A 22,677-nucleotide genomic window follows, 5' to 3' on the forward strand; every position below is an offset into this window, starting at 1 on the left:
CCTAGCCAGGGCAGTAAGACAAGAAAAAGAAGTAAAAGGTATCCAGGTTGGAAAAGAAGAGGTAAAATTATCTCTATTCACAGAGGACATGATCCCATACATAGAAAATCCCAACGAGTCCGCAAGAAAACTTCTAGAGCTAATAGGGAAATTTAGAAAAGTTGCAGGGTACAAGACCAACAAACAAAAATCAGTTGAGTTTCTATACACCAGCAATGAGAAATCTGAAAGGGAAACTAGGGAACTGATTCCAATTACAATAGTATCTAAGAGAATAAAACACCTAACTAAACCTAGCCAGAGATATGAAGGACTTATACAATGAAAATTACAAAACACTGTTGAAAGTGATTTAAGAGGACTTAAATAAAAGAAAGAGGTTCCATGTTTATGGATTGGAAGACTTAATATTGTTAAGATGTCAATACTACCCAAAGCCATCTGTAGATTCAACACAATCCCAATCAAAATTCCAACAGCCTTCTTCACAGAAATGGAAAAAACCAACCCTCAACTTTATATAAAATGGCAAGAGGCCCTGAATAGCTAAAGCAGTGTTGAAAGAGAAGAACAAAGTAGGAGGACTCACACTTCCTGATTTTAAAACATATTATACATCTATAGGAATCAAAACAGCATGGTACTGGTATAACAATAGGCATATAGACCAAAGGAGTAGAATTGAGAGTCCAGAAATAAACCCTCATGTCTGTGGTCAACTGATTTTTGACAAGGGAGCTAAGTCCATTTGATGGGGAAAGAAGAGTCTCTTCAATAAGTTGTGTTGGGAAAATTGGATTTCCACATGCTGAAAAATGAAACACGAGCCATGCCTCACACCATACACAAAAACAAATTCAGAATGGATTAAGGACCCAAATATGAAAACTAAACCCATAAAATTCTTGTAAGAAAATGTAAGGGCAGTGCTGTCAGGCCTAGCTTTTAACAATGGATTATCTAATATAATAACAGAAGCACAAACAGCAAAAGACAAATAGATAAATGGGACCTCATAAAAATTAAAAACTTTTGTTCATCAAAAGACTTCACCAAAAAAGTGAAAAGACAAGCTACCAACTGGGGAGAATATCTTCGGAAACCGTAAATCAGATAATAACATAATAACCAAAATATATATATAACTTGGACAACTTAACAACAAAAGAGACAAATAACCCAATCATAAAATGGGCAAGGGACTTGAACAGACATTTCACCAAAGAGGACATTCAAATGGCCACCAAACACATGAAAAGATGCTCAATGTCATTAGCCATCAGAGAGATACAAATCAAAACCACAGTGAGATACCATTTCACTCCCACTAGGATGGCTAAGATTTTAAAAAAAAAAGAAAGAAAGAAAATAACAAATGTTGGTGAGGATGTGGGGAAATCAGAACACTTTCCCTTTGCTGTGGCAATGCTAAATGGTATGGTCGTTGTGGAAAACAGTATGGCAGTTCCTCAAAAAACTAAAAATAGAACTACCATATGACCCAGCAATTCCACTCCTAGGTATATACGCAAAAGACTTGAAAGCAGAGACTCAAACAGATACATGTACACCAGTGTTCATTGCAGCACTATTCACAATAGCCCAAAGGTGAAAACAACGTAAAAGCCCATCAACAGATGACTGGATAAACAAAATGTGATACATATGTACAGTGGAATACTACTCAGCCAGTAACATAAATGAAGTCTTGATGCATGCTACTGTATGGATGGAGCTTGAAGACATTTTGCTGGTTGAAATAAGTCAATCACAAAACAACAAATACTGTATGACCTCACTTATATAAAAAGACAAGAGCGGGCAAGTGTACAGAGAACAAAGTTTATTAGTAGTTACCAGGGGCAGGAGGGAGGGGGAAGGGGGCGTTATTGCTTATGGAGCGTGGAGTTTCAGTTTACAGTGATGGAAAAATTGAATTGATTAAGTGTAGGGCTGCACAGTCAATTAATGTAATTGCTGTCAGTAAGTTATACACCTATAAATAGTTGAAAAGTTGTGTGATAGATGACAAAAAAAAAAAAGAGTAGCTGCTGAGGCTGCTTATATGTAACCAAATACCTCATGAGATTTGGCTCCTTGATTTGGATACTTAGGGTCCTAGTTTCATGGGACATCCCAGTTAACTGGCCTAATAACATGTTTAGTGCTTCTGTTCTACTTCCTAGATAGTTGCATAGTGCTTGGAGTCTTAAAAGCTTACAAGCAACCATTCAAGGCACAACAGTTGGTCTGTATTAGCCTGGAGCAACAGAGGAATAAGGAGAGTTGAGAACAGAAGGAGAAAATGGAATATGTGGTTAACGGCCTCCATGAACACCTGCCTCCTTTGCCATGAGGCCAGAAGAACTGAATGGTGTCCAGCTACCAGTACCGAACATTTTGATCAAAGATTCCACAGAAGAATTCTCATCAAAAGGGGGAAGATCAGAACAGAATTTCAAATTCTCATGGACTCCAGACTTCCTACAGCCATGAAGTTTGGATGAACCTCTAAAACTATTGCCCTGAGATAATCTTTAAACCTTAAACCAAAAATATCCCCTGAAGAATTCTTAAAATCAAACAATAGTTTAGCTTAATTAGTAAAAAAATGTCTGACATGAGCATTATGATCTTTTAAGAGCTATCTATATGGGATCAAATTGACAACAGCAACTCAAAAGATTAGATAGGAACTTTCCAGGACAGTGAGTTTATGTTAATAGGGGACGAACAACCTGGGAAAAGAAGGTGAGAATGATTACACAACTAGAAGAATGTAATCAATGTCACTGAATTATACATGTAGAAACTTGAATGGATGTATGTTTTGCTGTGTATATTCTCAGCAACAACAACAAAATAAAATAAGTTATTTAAATGAGTAAATACAGGTGGTTTTTGCTTTGCAGCCATGCATATAGGAACCATGTCCTTGATTTATCCGATTCCATGGTAACTTTACTGCCTATACTGAATATAGTTCATGGATTATTATTAATGCTATCCAGCATTACACAGGAATGTCTGGACCACATGGTCCATTCTGAGGATGGAGACATACAGAGTTCCAGAAACTAGAAGCTCCTGTATGAAGTGAGGAATCTTTCAGTTGCAAGAAACAGAAAAACAAGCTCAGATAGATTCAAAGAATTCAAGAAATTTATTGGCTCACCTACTAGAGATAGGTTTTTCTTAGGGGCTCAGTAATGTCAGCCAAAATGAGATTTCTTTTCCCGTCTTCTCTCTGCTTTCTGCAGTGTCTGCTTCATCTTAAGGGTGGCTCCATTTATGACCCAATATGGCTCCCAGCAACTTACAGGTACACATGCTTCCCTGTTTATGTCCAGCAAAAGCAAGCCTCTCTCCAGACAGACTCAAAAGAAGAGTTCCCAGAAATTCCCAGCAATTCTTTCCTTGAGCCTTCGTGGCGAAACACGTTCTTGTGCCAATTCTTGGATCGATCCCTCACTATGGCCAGGGAGACGGAATATGCTGGTTGGCTTAGACAATTGAGGCTCTCAGGATCTGGGACTGGATTAGGGTTCTCTCAAGTTGTATGAGGGTAAAGTGGACTTTTAAACGAAATTTGAGGTATGTTGTCAAGAGAGAGAAATGTTTTCTACAGCCGCTGTTTACCAAAGTCATTACTGTTGCTAACTGCCATCACGTTGACTCCCAACTCATGGCGACCACATGCAAAACACAACAAAATGTTGTGCAGTCCTGTGCCATCCCCACAATCAGTTATGGATCAGACCTTGTGATCCATAGGGTTTTCATTGGCTGATTATTGGAAGTAGGTCACCAGCCTTTTCTTCCTAGTCCATCTTCATCTGGAAGCTCCACTGAAACCTGTTCAGCATCATAGCAACATGTAAGCCTCTACTGACAAATGGGTGTTGACTACACACGAGGTGCATTTGCTGGGAACCAAACCAGGGTCTCCTACATGGAAGGTGAGAATTCTACCAATGAACCAATGCCCTCTTTTTTACCAAAGTAGGCGCTCATAAATTAAAAGCCATCCATCAGGGTCCCCAGGGCACACAGTACCCTCTTTCCTAGTTAATGTTGCATTTGCTGACCATTTCAGGAGCAGCAGCTGCCCATAACCTCAGGCATGTTGCACCTGCATGACTAACGGTAGAGTTGCAGTCCAACTTCCTTTAGTATTAGTATTGCTGCTGTAACAAATTAATCAAACTTAGTGGCTTAAAATAACAGAAACATATTGTCTTACTATCTGAAGATCAAATGTCCAAAACAAGTCTCACTGGGCTAAAATCAAGATGTTGGCAGGGCTGTGTTCCTTCTGAGGGCTCTAGGGGAGAATCCGTTTTCTTGCTTTTCCCAGCTTCTAGAAGATTCCTCATTGCTTGCTTTATGACCCTCATCACTCTGACACTCTCTTCCACTTTGAAGACCTTTGTAATTGCCCTGTGTCTTAGTTATCTAGTGCTGCTGTAACAGAAATCCCACAAGTGGATGGCTTTAACAAAGAGATATTTATTCTCTCACAGTCTTGGAGGCTAGAAGTCTGAATTCAGGATGCCAGCTCCAGGGGAAAGCTTCCTCTCTCTGTCGGCTCTAGGGCAAGGTCCTTGTCATCAATCTTCCCTGGCGTAGGAGCTTCCCTGAGCAGGAACCTCAGGTCCAAAGGATGTGCTCTGCTCCCGGCACTGCTTTCTTGGTGGTATGATGTCCCCAAAAAGTCATGTCCTTGCCACATGTAAAACATATTCATCCCATCATAGTAAAATTCCTAATTCAACTCCAAGTCCAAAATCCAAAAATTCCTCTTCATTTGTGAAATCTAGAATACAAGTTATCTGCTTCCAAAGTACAATGGTGGAAGAGGCACAAGCTAGACATTTCCATTACAAATGGGAGAAACTGGAGGGAAAGAAGACATAACAGGCACCAAGCAAGTCAGCCAGCAGAACACATTACATTAGCCCTCAAGACTTGAAAATAATTGTCTGTTCTCTGAGACCATTGACACAATAGCCTTGCCCTCCAGACTCTAGGTATCGGCCACATGCTCCAGATTCTAAGTGGAGGCTCCTCAGCTCTTGGCTTTAGCTTCACCTTCCAGGTCCACAGGGATGGCAACTCTGCTCCCTCAGCTTTAGGCACTCCATTCTTCTAGTCCATCTAAGTGGTGACTACACCCTTAGAAATACCGGAGGCCATGGCTCCACCCTTTGAGACCCTTGAGGTCATAGCTATACCCTTTGAGATTGAAGTAGCTCAGCTTCCTCTGTTCCTTGTCTCTTCAACTTCTGCTTCCTGGTTCCTTGGCCTCTCAGCCCTCAGGCATCACCACCAGCATCTGTTCTGCTAGGGCAAGTGTCCCAAAGCTCTTTAGCTCCACTGAAAAGTGCCTGGAGCCACCCCACTCCACCAGTAAATTTTGGCCAGAAGGCACTCAGCTTCTTGTTCCATGGGTCAGCAAGCCTAGCTCCACTGATAAGTGTCCGGAGGCACCACACTCAGCCAGGAAGCCTCCTGCCAAAGGCACTCAGCTCTCTCGCTTCATGGGTTGGCTTCAGTGCCATGTCGCACTGGTCGACTGGTTCTGCTGCTTCTGGTTCTTTGCTACTGCTGGCAGTTCTCTAGAGAAGCAAAACCAGTAAAACATATAAATATATATATACAGAGAGAGAGATTTATATCAAGGAAATGACTCGCATGGTTGTAGAGGCTGTAACGTCCCAAGTCCGTCCGTAGATCAGTAGAGAGGTTTCTCCTGATTCACATAGCTGCAGGGGCTGGCGAACACAAGATTGGCAGGGTGGAGAGCAGGGCTCTTGCTCACAGGCTGTGAAGATTGATGAATCCCAAGATCAGCAGGCAAGACCACAAGGCTTCTCCTAATTCACGTAGCCTCAGGGGCTGGCAAACCCAAGATTAATAGGTAAGACTGCAGGTAAGCTACTAACTCAAGTCCCAAGAACTGGAGGGCAGAAGAACAGGAGCCAGCTGCAGGATCCAGAACAGGCAAAAGCCAGAACATCTGCTTATATGTGGATGCAGACCACCCCCTCAAGGAAACTCCCTTTCAATTGATTGGCTACTCACAGCAGATCCCATCATGGGGGTGATCACATATCATATCTCAATAGGGAAGTGATCACAACATTCTATAACTGCCAAAACACCAAGAATCATGGCCCAGCCAAGCTGACACACAATCTTAACCATCACACCCTGGGAGGAGCAAACCATTTGTGCTCAACTACTAACCTAAAAGCTGGAGGCTTGAACCCACCCAGCAACACCATGGAAGAAAGGCCTGGTGATCTGCTTCCATAAAGGTTACAGCCAAGAAAATCCTATGGAGTTCAGTTCTACTCTGTAACACATGGGATCACCATAAGTCAGAATTGACTTGACGGCAATGGTTTTGGGTTTTTTGTTTGTTTGTTTGTTTTTGTGATTGCTTTGGACCTACCTGGATAATCCAGGATAATCTCCCTATTTCAAGGCCAACTAATTATCAACCTTAATTCTCCTTTGCCATGTAAGGTAACACAGTCACATGTTCCTAGGATTAGGATATGGACATCTTTAAGGGACCGTTATTCTGCCTACCACAGAGGGGAAGGAAGTTTCTATGGAGATTAGCTGGGTTGCCCACTGTGTAAATAGAAACTTTTCTATTTACCTATTTAAATATGTACTCTCCTTTCTATTCAATGTAATGACCACTAGTGGAGAAGCAAAAATGCTCCCTATTTAAATGCAACGTGTTATTTTTCTATCACGACTTACTTATGACTGTTAATTTCCTTGCTTTCATTGCAATTTTGTTAAGAAATTAGCTTTAATAGTGAACAAATAAATTAGGCACAACTGATGTCAGTCTTGTCCAGACAATAATTCTCATATAGTCAGTACATGAAAATTTAGCTCCTGTTTGCTATTTTTACTTGTTTTCTCCTCTCCATTTTAGATTCTTTACTAAATTCAGTGTATGTTCCATTTTTAGAGCTATTATGCATATTGCATCCTATCATTCTTTCATCTTAACTCACAAGAAACTTTCACAATTCAGCAGCTACATTTTTGCAGTGTCAAAAACACTGCAGATTATAACACTTTCAAATGGTACACAGTGTTCCATGTGAAGCAATTTACCTGAATATGTGGGCATGTCCACCTTTATTCTCTTGTTATATCTCAAAAAGGTGTGTGATAAAGAAAAACTTCCATGCAAGTGAAAACAAGTTCCTTAAGTATAAGCAAAACATATGCTTTGCTTGACAGATGTACCTTTCTCAAGATTTTAAATCTAATCTTTTAAAGAATCATGCCTCCAGACAACCATTTTTTGATATGTACCGTCTGTGACGGAAGAGGAATTGATACATTTGAACTGTGGTGTTGGCAAAGAATATTGAATATACTGTGGACTTCCAGAAGAACAAACAAATCAGTCTTAGAAGAAATACAACCAGAATGCTCCTTAGAAATGAGGATGGCAAGGCTTTGGCTCGCTTACTTTGGACACGTCATCAGGAAAGACAAATCGCTAGGGAAAAAACGTCATGATTGGTAAAGTAGAGGATTAGCAAAAAATGAGTGAACCTCTCAGTGAGATGGACTGACATAGCTGCAACAATGAGCTCAAACAGACCAATGATCATGAAGATGGCATAGGACCGGGCAACACTTCATTCTGTTATCCATAAGGTCACCATGATTCGGAGGTGACTCGATGGAGCCTACCAACAGCAACCATCTGTGAAAATAGGATCTGCCGAAGTCTGCTTGGCCAGGTGTTTCGGGGGTCCCCAAGACCACCCTCAGTTTCGATGGTTTGCTAAGAGGCCTCACAAGACCCAGAAACTTGTGATTACAATCTATTACAGCAAAAAGATATAAATCAAGATCTGCAAATGGAAAAGGCATAGGGAGCAAAGTCCAGGAGAAACCAGACACAAATTTGCAGGTGTCCCCTCCCAATCAAGTTGCGTGGGGAAGCATTTAATTCTTCCAGGAAACCATGTGTGACAACATGGGTGACAACATGTGTGACAACCAGGGAAGCTCACTCAAACTTTGGTGTCCAGAGATATTACTGGGGTTTAATCATGTAGGCGCACAGTGCCCATGTTACTGACCTTAGCTATTCGGTCTCCAGCCCTCAAAAGGTCAAACCAAACAGCATGGCCCAGAGCTCAAGGCATGCAAAACAGGATATTCTGAAGATAGGCCTTTCTTCAGAAAGTGCAGGATTTGAGCAACTCAGGCCTGCCGAGTTAACCCTTTACTGCTGAAATGTCACATGGATATTACGAGATTTAAAGTTGTCAGATTCCTTCAAATATGAGAAGTTAATGTAAATGCTAAATAATCATACCTGATTTCAAAATGAAAAAAAAAAATAGAAATTATGCAGGCCTCTCATGACGCAGAGGTTAAGAGCTCAGCTGCTAACCAAAAAAAGGTTGGCAGTTCAAAGTCGCCAGCCGATCCTTGGAAACCCTATGGGGCAGTTCTACTCTGCCTTATAGGGTTGCTATGAGTTGGAATCAACTCAACGGCAACCGATTTGGTTTCTGAAACATTAATCAAATTTTAAAGCTAAATAAATAAACAGGTAGCTGGGTAGGTAGATTTTAAATGAGTCGCACAGCAACAAGCTGGAACCTGTCGAGGTCTGCTTAAAGTGGGGCCCAACTGTTCCCATGACGCTGGAGGGCATCGTATCATTAGGATAGTGAATATATACACCATTTCTAGGAGCCAGATAGAGCACGTCTCTCCCACATTTCCCTGGGCTCCTTAGAAGCTACCACTCCCAATACAGGAAGGGGCCAACCACAAACAGTCATTCTCCATTTTAAGCCGGAAAAAATAAAATAAAATAAAATACTTTCAAGATTTTATAGATTAACTCCTGCCTGCGTTATATATGCCCTAATACCCTCCTAATTTAATACCTTTCAAGACCATAACAACCTACATCTGCAACAAGTTTAATAAGTGAGGCAGAGAGGGAAGGGGGCTTTTGATGTTCATCATTTCAAGAGCACCATCCAGTCCTTGGAGCCCTGGTGGCACAGTGATTAAGCACTGCAGCTGCTAACCAAAAGGTCGGCAGTTTGAATCTACCAGCCTCTCCTTCGAAACCCTGTGGGGCAGTTCCACTCTGTCCTATAGGGTCACTATGAGTTGGAACCGACTCTACAGCAATGGATATTCAGTCCTTACCATCTCCTTGATATTTCATGATCAATACCACTATCAATTTAGGTAGTAAATCCCCGCTCCAGCCCTCCAGTCATTCCACCCTTTCAAATTCCCCATAATTAGCAGCTGCAGCATTATGTTGAGGGCTTACTACATACCAGACGCTGTGAGCTTTATGTGAAATTCATGGGCTTAATCCTTGTATAGGGGCCCAAGGGGGCTCAATAAACAGCATCCCTCTTCCATTCCCACAATTTAAACTAACCCATTGCCGTTGAGTCGATTCCGACTCATAGCGACCCTATGGGACAGAGTAGAACTGCCCTACAGGGTTTCCGAGGAGCAGCTGGTAGATTCAAACTGCCGCCCTTTTGGTTAGCAGCTGAGCTCTTAACCGCTGCGCCACCAGGGCTCCTCTGTCTAAACTAGAGGCCAGCAAAGTCTTTTTATAAAGGGAAGAGAGTAAATATTTTAGGTGTTGTGGGCCATCCAGTCTCTGTCACAACTACTCCACTCTGCCATTGTAATGCGAAAGTAGCCGTAGACTGTATGTAAACAAATGGACGGGCTGTGTGCCGATAAAATTTTATTTAAGCGCATTGAAACTTGAATTCCATGTGATTTTCATGGGTCCTAAAACATGAGTCTTCATTTTATTTTTTGAACCATTTAAAAATGTAAAATCCATTCTTATCTCCCATGCTAAACAAAAACAGGTGTCAGGCCACCTCTAAACCCGATCTAAACCAACTGAGAAATAAAAGAGTAAGGCAGATGGAAGAGCAAAATATCACCTTTAATGCTGATAAAGCCAACATGGAAAATGTGGCTTATGTATGTGGGCAAGTGAACCTCCTGAAAAGAAATTCCATGATTAGACAGACTTACACACCCAGTCCCAGGCAGCATTGGGTCTAGGCCTCCCCGAGTTGCAGCAGGCCTCTTTCTGATTTATGTCATAGAGGAATAAAGTGGAATGTATACTTCCTGCAGGCAGTTGGGGACTGAACTACACGTGTCCAGTGTCTTCCAAATTCACCAACTAATTTAAGCCTGAGGAGTGGAGAGAGTGAAGGGTCTTACGCTAGTGGAGCCCTCTCTACGGGTAAAAAAAAAAAAAATCAGCGGGCGGATCCCTCCCCACCAACACCTCACAACAACCCTCAAGCAGGAACTGTTTTTATCTACTTTTTACAGGTGAGGAAACTGAGGCACAGAGGTTGAGTCACAGCTGGGATTCAGATGTAGGTAGGCTGACTCAGAGCCCACATGGTCTTACCTCCTGCCACACTATGCTTTTCATGTCCTTTTCCCACTTAACAGAACCACCATATCGGAATGCTAAGGTATACAGATTGTACAAAATAGGGGGTTCTCACTGGCGGAGTTTTCAGTTAGTTCACCAGGCCTTTCTTCCTAGTCTTAGTCTGGAAGCGCCACTGAAACCTGTTCAGCATCATGTTGCTGCTGTTGTTAGGTGCCATCGAGTCGGTTCCAACTCATAGCGACCCGTGTACAACAACACAAGGAAGTCCTGCCCCGTCCTCCACCGTCCTCACAGGCATTGCTGTGCTTGAGCCCATTGTTGCAGCCACTGTCAATCCATCTCCTTGAGGGTCTTCCTCGTTTTCGCTGACCCTCTACTTTATCAAGCATGATGTCCTTCTCCAGGGACTGGTCCCTCCTGATAACATGTCCTAAGTACATGAGCCGAAATCTCACCATCCTTGCTTCTAAGGAGCATTCTGGCTGTACTTCTTCCAAGAGTTCAGCATCGTAACAGCACACAGTTCTCCACGGACAGATGAGTGGTGGCTTCGCTTGAGGTGTGTTGGTGAAGAATTGAACCAGGTGTCCTGCAGGGAAGGGGAGAATGTTACCCCGGTACCCCCACTGTAACTGGCCCAAACAAAAGGGAAATTCAAGACGTCTCCTGCTTCCTTCTCTCCTTTGATGTTAACAAGCAATCCATCCTGCAGTTTTCTCATCCAGCCTTAGATAATAAAATGCAGCGCCATAAACTCCTTCACGCCAGTAAGCTAAAAGAGGGGTGGTACATTCAGTCTACATCAAAGGAATGGAATCCCTGGGTGGCGCAAATGGCTAAGTGCTCCGCTACTAGCTAGCTGAAAGGTTGGCGGTTTGAACTAACCCAGAGGCGCCTCGGAAGACAGGCCTGGTGATCTGCTTCTGAAAGGTCTCAGCCTTGAAAACCCTATGAAGCAGTTCCACTCCGTACGTATGAGGTCGCCATGAGTTGGAATCGACTCAACAACATTGCAAAGGGCTTTCCCTCTTGAAACTGCTCGCGTTAACTTGCTGTAATTTTGTGAATGTCTAAAGGTTGGAGTAGCTTGTTTACATGTAAGAGAACACTGTTCAGTATTTCTTCATGGTGTTCACAGTACGTCTACATACATCACGTCATTCTGACCCTGAGAGGAAGGCAGGCAAGGAATTCTTCTTCTCATTTTACAGAAGCAGAAACGGAGGCCCAGTCCTTCTGGCCCAGGTCTCATGGTGAACAGCAGCGCTGAGACTAGGCTGCGTGCTCTTTCTATTACTCGGCTACTCCACACAGATCCCACAAATGCAAAGTAAAATTATCCAACGTCAGAGCTCCAGCTTTCTAGCCTCTTTATGTACTCAAGAGACAGGAATGGTAGAAAAAAGGGTTCAAGTTAAGCTGCAGCTGAGAATTCTGTGAGTAAATAGATTTCAAAATATGTTCTTCCCAATGTGAAGTGTTCATCATTTAATTCTTAAATAGAAGAAAGTAAGATTAAAAACTGTGAATACGCTATAATTCCAAGTTTATTTTAAAAACACACTTGTTTTTATTTTCAAATATATATATTTTTTTATAAGTCTCCAAATTTTCTACATGGTAATTGTTTTTTATAGTCTTTTTTTTAAAAGTTCATTATTTAAAGTTTTAAAAATACAACCATAAACGTCATCAATTTGAAGAACAATAGAAAGATAAACATTCTGTTCAATACATGGACGTAAGAAATGAAAGCAGATCCCCCACGGGTCAGAAATGAAGAGGAAACCACAAACGAGAACCAGGACTTCTCTAGTGCAGCTTACCAGGCTGGAAAATTCGAGGTTTATGTTTTAATACAATGAGAAACAGACACAATATCTTGGGTTGAGTCAGGTGAGAGTTGGAAGTGAGATTGCCATGTAAGGTCAGGATATTTAATTTTTTAGAAGATCCTTAGTATTTCAGGCTGATGTGAGATTATGTTGTGATGTATGAAATGTGTTCTTTGCATACAGAAAAAACATCGTTGACCCGGAAGATCCCCGGTGTGCCCGATTAATGCTCACCGGCCAGATGATTGCTGTGTCTCCAGAAGAAGTAGAATTTGCGAAGCAAGCCATGTTTTCAAGGTTTGTATATGCTTTCAGGAGCCCTGGTGACGCAGTAGTTTAGAGCTCGGCTGCTAACCAAAAGGTCGGCGTTTCGAATCCACGAACAGCTCCTTGGAAATCCTATAGGGTAGTTCTACTCTGTCCTGTAGGGTCGCTGTGAGTTGGAATCGACTCAACAGCAACGGGTTTGGTTTTGGTTTTTTGATGGAATGACGGCAATTGCTCTGAGCTACACTTCCTTCAGTGGCCAAGTACTACCAACCATATGCTGGCTCTAGTGGTTTCTAGCAAAGGCCAGGTATATGGCCTTGCAATGGGCTGACACTGCCTCTGGACAGCACCCCAGATGGAGGTGTCCCAGACACGGTTCCCACGTGCTGCCAACCCTTGTCATGAAATGAAAATAACTGAGCCTTCATAGTCAAGTCAACCCAACACACGTTTCAAATTCCTCCTGCAAGCAAAGAACGGGACCGGAAGTTACGTGGTTGTTGTTAGCTGCCGTCCGGTCAGCCCTTGACTCGTGGTGACCTCATGTGTGACTGAACAGAACTGCTCCATGGGGTTTTCTTGGCTGTAATCTTTACGGAAGCAGATCACCGGGTCTTTTCTTCCAAAGAGCTGCTGGGTGGGTTTGAATCGCCAACATTTAGGTCAGCAGTCGATCGCAGACCACTGGTACCACCCAGGCTCGCCAGAAGTTACAGAGCAGTGCTTCTCAGTGCCCGCCGGCCCCTGTATCAGAATCACTATAAATGTGGCTTTCTGTCCCCACCTCCCACCCCTTGACCTACTTACTGAATCACACTCTCTGGAGATAAGGTTCAATCTGAATTTTTTTTTTTTTTTTTTTTTTGCTCTGAAAAGTTGACCATGTTTAATTGCTAACACAATTCTATTAAATTCCAAGAGATACCATTTCTAACATACCATTCAAAGACAATACCTTTTTTATGTGTGTAAGTAAGACATGGGAATATTTTGCTTAAGGGTTTCCAGTTCTCTTCAATTAGCTTTTGAAGTCAATGGCTTAAGAGAATATAGGACAAAAAGCCTCCTGGCCTTTTTTTTTTCCTAATCTCCACTTAGAATCCCCTTTGTGACAACATGCATTTCTGGGCGGTTCTACCTACCGAAGACTGCTTTTCCAAGTGGCGGAAAGTCGAATTCTCACTTTCCACCACTCCAGCCTCTGCCGGCTCCCTTGAATCTTTGTTTCCATTCTCTGACTTCTTTTTCTTCTCTGCCTTTTGTTCTGCGTTAAACTGAGCAATCTCTTCACCCTTCCCCATGCTATATTTTAGCAGGGAGTTGCTCCTCCTGGCTAAGAGCTTCACATCATCCGTGTTAATTGTGCTTCTTTTTGCATGTCTGGCAAACATTTCAAGGTCTTTTGCAAAATTTTCACACTGTCGAGAAGTCACCTCTGAAATCGCTGCAATGGTTTGTTTGCTGAACTGCATCTCTTCCTCTGATGCAACTTCCTCGCAAAGACAACCAGCAGTGTAGTGAACTGCTGCCTTTAGCCTCGGTTGGTAAGAGACTCCCTGCTGCTCCTCAGCCTCCTCGTCCTCCATCCCAGCGGGGCGGCCCAGGCAGAAAGATCAATCTGAATTTTTAAAAACGCTGCCCCCTGGGACTGCTATGCATTCTAAAGTCTGAGAACTACTGCTGCAGAGCGAGAGGGTGGCCCAGTATGGGGAATCGGAGGCTGGTCCTTAGGGTCACAGCCAGGGAAGGGGATAAGGTAACTACGTTGGGGGGGGCAGCCCTGCGTGGATGGCAGAGCCTGTGCAAGGTGAAGTGCTATCTTAGTTACCCAGCGCTGCTATAATGGAAATCCCACCGGTGGATGTCTTTAGCGAAGAGATTTATTCTCTCACAGTCTAGGAGGCTGGAAGTCTGAAATCAGGTTGCCGGCTCTGGGGGAAGGTCTTTTTCTCCTTTCAACATCTGTGGGCCGGCATTCATTGAGATCTGCATGTGTGTTGGCATCGATCTCCCCCTTCGTCTAGGAGGCCGGGGAAGGTCTTTTTCTCCTTTCAACATCTGTGGGCCGGCATTCATTGAGATCTGCATGTGTGTTGGCATCGATCTCCCCCTTCGTCTAGGAGGTTCTCAGCCCAGGGACCCCAGGTCCAAAGGACATGCTCCTCTCTCGGCTCTTCTTTCTTGGTGGTAGGAGGTTCCGCTCTCTCTGCTCACTTTTCTCTCCTTTTATTTCTTGTAAGGTAAAAGGTGATACAGGCCACAACCCAGGGAAACTCCTTATATCTGATCAGTGCTGTGACCTGAGTAAGGGTGTTGCATCCCACCCTAAGCCTCTTTAACATGACCTAATCCTGCCTCATGAACATAACAAACAGCTCACTCCCAAATGGGACCATAACCACAGGCGTAGAGGCTAGGACTTCACACACATCACAAAATGGATGATAATCAGATCGCAAAATGGAGGACAACCTCACAATACTGGGAATCAGAGCCTAGCCAAGTTGACACACATTTTGGAGGGACACAGTTCAATCCATGACAGGCGGTGTCTACGGGGAGGGGTGTTCTGTCGGGGGGGTTGGACTCTAAGTGGGGTGATGAGGGCATCCATGAGGGAAGCCTGTAATGAAACCTCAGAGCTGGACAAGGAGTTGGGGTGGCGAGGTGTCCATGCAGGAGTGCAGTCAATGAAAACTGGCAGATTGGTCCTTTTCTAAGTTAGGAAGGAGTGGCACAGAGGCAGATGCTAAGCTGGACGAGCCACCCACAACCACGGAAATGGAACAATCAAATGAGTAAATGTAATGAGGATAATGGAAGCCAGGAGTCTCACTGCCGCAGATTAGAGTTACAAACACGTAAAGGGAGAAAACTAGGATGAGCTCCGTGGAATTGGACTGGAATTGGAAGTATCAGTGTGCATTCGTGGTTTTCAGTATAGAGACAGAGAAGTAAACATAGACGTATGTTTGTTTTCAAATTCAGCAAGTCATTAGTTCAGCTCTCTTGCGCTTTTTGATAAACAATGACAAGAAGCCAGGTGACACATTTCCAAGTGCCCTGGAAATCTTCGACCATTGACTTCATTACGTACATTTCCTATTTCCCACATTACAGCAGGCAACAGCACTGCCAAATTTCCCACCACTACATAACATGGGTCCCTTTCATTCAGCTGCCAATAATATTTTCTTTACTTTCTTTTAAGCCCTCACTGTCAGCCTCCTCGAGGCCCTTTCAGCTTCCACTAACAGCACATGATTTAGATTTTATCACGGCAGCACTCCACTTCCTGGTACCCAAATCTGTTCCAGTTATGATTACAAAACCAAGTGGCTTAAAATAACAATTGTTACCTTAGCTCTACGAGTGTTTGGGAGTGATAGGGCATCAGGTCAGCATCTTACTATCAAATGGTTCAGGAAAAAAAAGTTCTTTCTACTGTACTTTCAACCTCTTTGTAAGTTTATGATTGTTTCAACATAAATTATTTTTTTAAAAAGAACACCAACCTATTATGTTATTTCATTGTGGTAAATGTTTTTCCCAGCTTGCAGTTGGTCTTTGAATTTTGTTTATAATGTTTTTTGATGTAAGGAACATTCTTATTTTTATGAAGTTAAAAAAAAAAGTGAGCCCCAGCCCCTGCCTTCAAGGATATTACAGTGTGTGTAGGGGGTGAAGGTAACTCAGTAAGTAAGAGCAGGCAGAATATAATGTTCCTTGTCCATTCTGGTTCAACTTTGTCTCAACAGTTCTAAGCGTACTGCAGGAACGGATATCTTCCTATGAACAGACTAGTTTCACAAACTCACAGTATTGTTTTTTTAACATTTCATACAGATATCATCCATAAAGCCCTTCTTTATGTTTATTGATAACAAAAAAACAAAGTTGCCATCAAGTCGACTGATTCATGGCGAGCCCATGTGTGTCAGAGTAGAACTATGATCCATAGAGTTTTCAATGGCTGACTTTCAGAAGTAGATCACCAAGCCTTTCTTCTGAGGCATCTCTGGGTGGACTCAAACCTCCAATGTTTTGGTTTACAGCAGACCACCTTAACCTCTTGCACCACCCAGGGACTCCTCAGATAGCAGTAACCGACATTACTGGGCACTTCTCTTGGGAGGTGCCTGCATGCGCTTATTCGTTTGCTCCCCATACAGTCCTGTGATCTGGTACCAGCAGTATCATCCCATATTACAGACAAGGAGACTGAGGCTTGAGAGAGCGAGTGGGACTTCCAAGGTGTCACAGCTCGTCCGCACTGGAGCTGGAATTTGAACCAAGAAGTCTGGCTCAAGTCTTCAGCTTTTAGCCTCTAGGTGTAAGGACTATAGTTTCCTGCCTTAGCTCTCCCAGGCTCCGATACCCAGCTTCTTGGCTTCCACTCTGGCTGGTGTGAGCATAGTTTGAGCTTCTCTCAGCCCATTTGAGGACTGGAGTCTGAAGAGTTATATGACTTGGCCATGGAGATGGAGATTCTTTTTTTTTTTTTTTTTTTTGACCAATAAAAATATAAATTTATTTTAAGATAATAGATTCCAGAAAAGCTCGTTGAGAAATTAGTCATTCATATTCTTGTGACAGCCATTTAAAATCTGTCCCCTTGATTGGTAAATAACTAATAGACCTCAATTTTTTTTTAAATGATTTCCCCTCTCCCTCCCTCCCCACCCTTGTAACCGTCAAAGAATGCTTTTTTCTATGTTTAAACCTTTTCTTGAGTTCTTGTAATAGTAGTCTCTTGCAACGTAGATTCTTAACCAATGCTCACGGAAGGCACACCCCTCTGGTAAGAAACGCTTCAGTGCGATCTCCATTTGTTCCTGCAGGCACCCCGTTATGAGGAAGTGGCCCCGTCAGTATGAGTGGTTCTTTATGAAGATGAGGATAGAACACATCTGGCTTCAGAAATGGTATGGAGGAGTATCTGAGATTTCAAAGGAGGAATATTTCAAAGCAGTTCCAAGAAAGGCCTGATGGAGTAAGAGAAAAGACCTCGGTGTTTGCTTTAACATGAAAACCTTTTAAGTCATTTTGCCAGAAAGCTGTTGCCTGCTGTCTCTTTGTTGAAAGGTTCATAGCAGCCCTGTCATCCTTACTGAAGAACGAAAGAGGATAAACAGGGAACCCTGTGCTAGACTTGAAATTAAAGCGGTCATTTGCCAATCCTCCATTCACACAGTTTCTTCACCTATCTAGCCTTTGTTTACATTGTATCCAAGCGAGACTCACCGATTTGAGAACCATCTGGCTTGTCAAATTGACAGTTTGAAACAGTTGCTGTTCCATTTTTTAGAAAAAGAAATTATGCCTGTAAGTACAATGTGATTACTTTGTATCCTGAGAGTATTGTTGTTGCTTGCTGTGCCAAAAGCAGTGTCTGGGTTCTAGCCCATTGCAACCACAAAATAACTAAATATGCATCATACAGTCACGAGACTGTGTTTAGGGAGAGGGTGGAGGACTGTTTGTCTATGGATTACTCACTGTGCTGCTGGAGTGCAAATGCATTATTAAGGTACATTTGCTAGAATGTGTAGATCACGTAGGAAGCTTCTTCCCACTGTAAGTTGATGAGCAGCGGGAGAACATGCACAGATCAGGGCACAGCCTTGCTCTTGGTAAGCAGGCCACGGTAGCACATTAAGAGGATGGGGTGGCTTTGGTGTCAGGCTCTCAATGTCCCTGCAGCTCATGCTTCTGACAGGGGCTGCCCCTCTGGGGGGCACCTCATTCTGTGGTATGTAGAGGAGACTCCTGGGAGAGGGGAGAGGGTAAATCTGGGAAGGCGGAAACGTAACATGTGAGAAGGAAGGAGAGGAGTCAAGGGTATAACTGACAGCCCACCTCATGTCCAGGCCATTTGCACAAGTCATCTCATTTCAGCCTTACAACCAATGAGACACATGTCATCACTGCCACTTACAAACGAGGAAACTGAGGCTCAGAGAGATCAAGTCAGATTCCCGAGCACAGACTCCAGAACTCACTCCCCGTAGTGGACAGAGTAGTACCTAAAAGCTTTCCAGTTTTCAGAAGGAGACAAAAGAGTTACATAAATGCACAGGTAGTCAGTCATTGACCTGGGAAAATCAGTACAGCGGATGTCAAAGAGAATGATTTACCTACCTGGAGTGATTTGCCACTGCTTTTGCCCCCCCAAAAAATGTCTCAAGTTTGAGTCTTGAGTCTTTTTGTGGTGGTTTTCTTTAGGTGAAGATTTACAGAGCAAATTAGTTTCTCATGAAACAATTGATACACATACTGTTTTGTGACATTGGTTGCCCACCCTGTGATGTGTCAACACTATCTTTCTCGACCTTGGGTTTCCATTCATGCATTGCCATTTCTATTCATCCAGCTTTCCTGTCCCCTCCTGCCTTCTAGTCCTGGTGTGTCCATTTAGTCTCATTTCGTTTTATGGGCCTGTCTCATCTTTGGCTGAAGGATGAACCTCAGGAGTGACTTCATTATTGAGCTAAAAGGGTGTCTGGGAGCCATAGTCTCGGAGTTTCTCCAGTCTCTGTCAGGCCAGTGAGTATGGTCTTTTTTTGTGAGTTAGAATTTTGTTCTACATTTTTCTCCAGCCATGTCTGGGACCCTCTTTCGTGATCCCTGCCAGAGCAGTTAGTGGTGGTAGCTGGGCACCAGTTAGTTATGCTGGACTCAGTCTGATTGAGTCCTGAGTCTTATTACAGATTTAATATTTTCTATAAATTATATGCGGGAGTTCCGCTTGTGTTTGCAAGAAAATAGACTGTAGTTGTGTACACATTCAAGGCCTATGTGAACCTATGAGTACACATCCAAGACCTTTTAGAATTGAAGTCCACAAAGGATCTAGCAGTACTCATGTTGTCTGTCTTTCTATAATGGCTATGCACCCTCTTTGGTGGGTTCTGTTTGTTATAGAACATAAAAACTCATGACCATATATAGAAAATATACATTTTTAAAATAAATAAAAGTGTTATTAATGGTTATATTTTTTGGTTAAAAAATTAAGGCATGAAGAGCGTTTGAGTTGTCAAAGTATATTTTTAAGTGCCTGTTACTAAAAAACATATGAAGATGCACAGAATTCTTTATTTACCATAAGCCAATGCTCAAAAGAGTTCCTGACAATGGCAATTTCTAATACATAAGACTAGTGTAATTTTGAGGGTATTTAATATTTTCAGAGTTAAAAATTATTGCTACCCCCTATTTAGAGGTAAGCGGTGAAAACCCTAAGAACAAACCACATGCTCAAAAATACTCCACAAGTCAACCTCAAATGTTAGTCCACAGTAATCAGAACAGTGTGGAGCTGGCAGAGGCATAGACACACGGATCAACTGAACAGAATACAGAGCCCAGAAATAGACCCACACAAGTACACCCACCTGGTATTTTATAAAGGTTCAAAAGCAATTCAGCGGAGGAAGGATAGTTTTTTCAATAAATGGTGCAGAAGCAAGAAGACATCTACAGGCAAAAAATAATAATCCTCACACCTTACACAAAGATTAACTCAAAACAGATCATAGATCTAAATATAAAATGTAAAACTATACAACTTTTAGGGAGAAAATCTTCATGACCTACTGCTAAGCAAAGAGTTCTTAGACTTGATACCAAAAGCACAGTCCATGAAAAGAAAATCTGATAAATTAAACTTCATCAAAATTTAAAACCTTTGCTCTCAGAAGACCCTGGTAGGAGGGTGCAAAGTCAGGCTACCAACTGGGAAAAATATTTGCAAACCACATATCTGTCAAAGGACTAGTATCTATAATATATAAAGAACCCTCAAAACGCAACTGTAAAAAAAAAAATAGACAATGCAATAAGGAAATGGAGACTATGAACCCACACTTCATGGAAGGGGATGTACAAATGGCAAACAAGCACATGAGAAGATGCTCAACACTATTATCCTTTAGAGAAATGCAAATTAAATTCACAATATCACTACACAGCTAACAAAATTGCTAAAATTAAAAAAAAAAACGAAAACAAGAATGACATCCCAAATGTTGGCAAGAATGCAGAGAAACTGGATCACTCATGTATTATTGGTAGAAATGTAAAATGGAACAGCCACTTTGGAAAAACATTTTGGAAGTTTCTTATAAAAGTAACTAATCTTGCAACTGCCATACAAGCCAGCAATTATACTCATGGACATTTATCCCAGAAAAATGAAAACTTGAGTTCACATAGCAGCTTTATTCATAACAGACAAAAATTGGAAACAACCCAGATGTCCTTTAATGGATAAATGGTGAACCAAATTGTGGTACATCCATACTGTGGAATACTACTCAGCAATAGAAAGGAAGGACACAGCAACAATTTGGATGAATCTTAAGGGAATTATGCTGAGTGAGAAAAGTCAATCCCAAAAGGTCACACACTGTATGATTCCATTTATAGAACATGTTTTGAAATGACAGAATTATAGGAATGGAGAACAGATTAGTGGTTGCCAGGGAGGTTGGGGCAGAGGGAGTGAAGGAAGTGAGGTGATTATAAAAGGGCAACACAAGGGGTCCCTCTGGTGCTGGAACTATTTTGTACCTTGATGTATCTATTTTGTATCTTGATGTATCAATGTCAGTATCCTGGTTGTGATATTGTACTATAGTTTGCAGGATGTTACAACTGGGTAAAAGAGTACACAGGATCTCTATATTATTTCTTAAACTGCATGTGAATCTTCAATTACCCCAGAATAAAAAGTTGAATTTAAGTTAAGGCTTAGTTTAAATGAGGAATATGTGCTCTCTCTCTTATTGGTCCCTAACAAAATGAGCACCTGAGCTGTGTGCTGAAACCTAGGAGAAAAGGGGATAAGATAATATTAGTTATCTTGTGTTAATCGTTAATACGTGTATTTGTGAAAGAGATATAAGACTTCATTAAAAGTTTTCTAAAGGTATTCAATTTGATGTTGAATATAAATGAAAAAGAATTCAACAAATCTTTATAGATTCCATATAGGACACTTAGAAGGGGAGGATGTCTTTAAGATTTTGACATAAACATACTGAGTAAGCGATGGGTGTATATAGGGATCTGAGACTGTCCAAAATTATCCCCCGTGGATGTTTATAGTGAAGAACTATATTCTCAGTCTCTTTCTCTAAATATTCTGGGAAATAATTCATTTTGTTTCTTTGTTTGCTTCTATGAATAGGCTAACTAAAACATATCCTGGCCCAATGTTTTTATTTACAGTGAGTGTACGTATCCATGAACGTGACATATATCAAGTACTTTTGATGTTTCTTGTTTCAATATGCCTTGTAGACATTGACTCTTTATAAAAGAGTTGTCGTTTTGGTCGAAGTGCATTTCTACAATTTTTCCAGAATGTGTGTTTCATTTTTAATAATTTAACTATCAAATACTGTTCTGAAAATAAAACCTTCTAGAATAATGCATTGATGCTCACTTGATTGCTATAGCAGCAAAGCAGTTATTATAAAATTTGAATCGTAAGGAAGTTATGTTTTGTCTGTGCTCTATAATGCATGTGAAATGTCAAATCTGTTTTCAAAATTAGATATGTATGTTTAACCAAAGACTATTTCATTACCGATATGATTTCCATGCTCAATTAAATGAGATGACGATCCTTATATATAGTCCTTTCAAGTAATATTACAAATTGTCATTAGTAGATTTCGAAGAAAATAGATGCTATTCCAATGAATCAGCAGTTACATTTCAAATAAGAAGAAAAAAGTTAGCTTGGTAACTTTTGTTGATATGATTTGTTTAAGGTGTGTTGTGGTTGTTAGCTGACCTGGCGTGGGCCCCGACTCTTCGTGGCCCCATACACAATAGAACAAACGCCGCCCAGCCCTGCGCCATCCATGATCAGTTGTGGATCAGACCCTCATGATTTCATTAGCCAATTTTCAGAAGTAGATCTCCAAGCTTTTCCTCCTAGTTCATCTTAGTCTGGAAGTTCTGCTGAAACTTGTTCAGCATCCTAGCAACAGGTGAGCCATCATTGACAGAAAGGTGGTGGCTGCGCATGAAGTATATTGTCTGGGAACAGAACCCTGGTCTCCCACGTGGAAGGGGAAAATTCTACACTAA

The 22,677-nt window shown here is 41.9% G+C and overlaps 1 protein-coding gene and 1 pseudogene across 1 annotated transcript in view; one reads left to right on the forward strand and one right to left on the reverse strand.

Moving 5' to 3' along the window:
- The window catches only part of CREG2 (cellular repressor of E1A stimulated genes 2), a 40,484-nt gene extending 21,463 nt beyond the window's left edge, over positions 1-19,021 (forward strand). The window contains exons 3-4 of the mRNA XM_004369310.2: positions 12,487-12,600; positions 17,415-19,021. Of these exons, the coding sequence (XP_004369367.1) occupies positions 12,487-12,600; positions 17,415-17,562 (262 nt within the window). The 3' untranslated portion in view covers positions 17,563-19,021. The remainder of the gene's footprint in view (positions 1-12,486; positions 12,601-17,414) is intronic.
- On the reverse strand, positions 13,592-14,251 carry LOC105756289 (centromere protein S pseudogene; annotated as a pseudogene).
- Positions 19,022-22,677: the final 3,656 nt, after the last annotated feature.

This window comes from Trichechus manatus, unplaced genomic scaffold (assembly GCF_000243295.1).
Source record: "Trichechus manatus latirostris isolate Lorelei unplaced genomic scaffold, TriManLat1.0 scaffold00004, whole genome shotgun sequence".
NCBI lineage: Eukaryota > Metazoa > Chordata > Mammalia > Sirenia > Trichechidae > Trichechus > Trichechus manatus.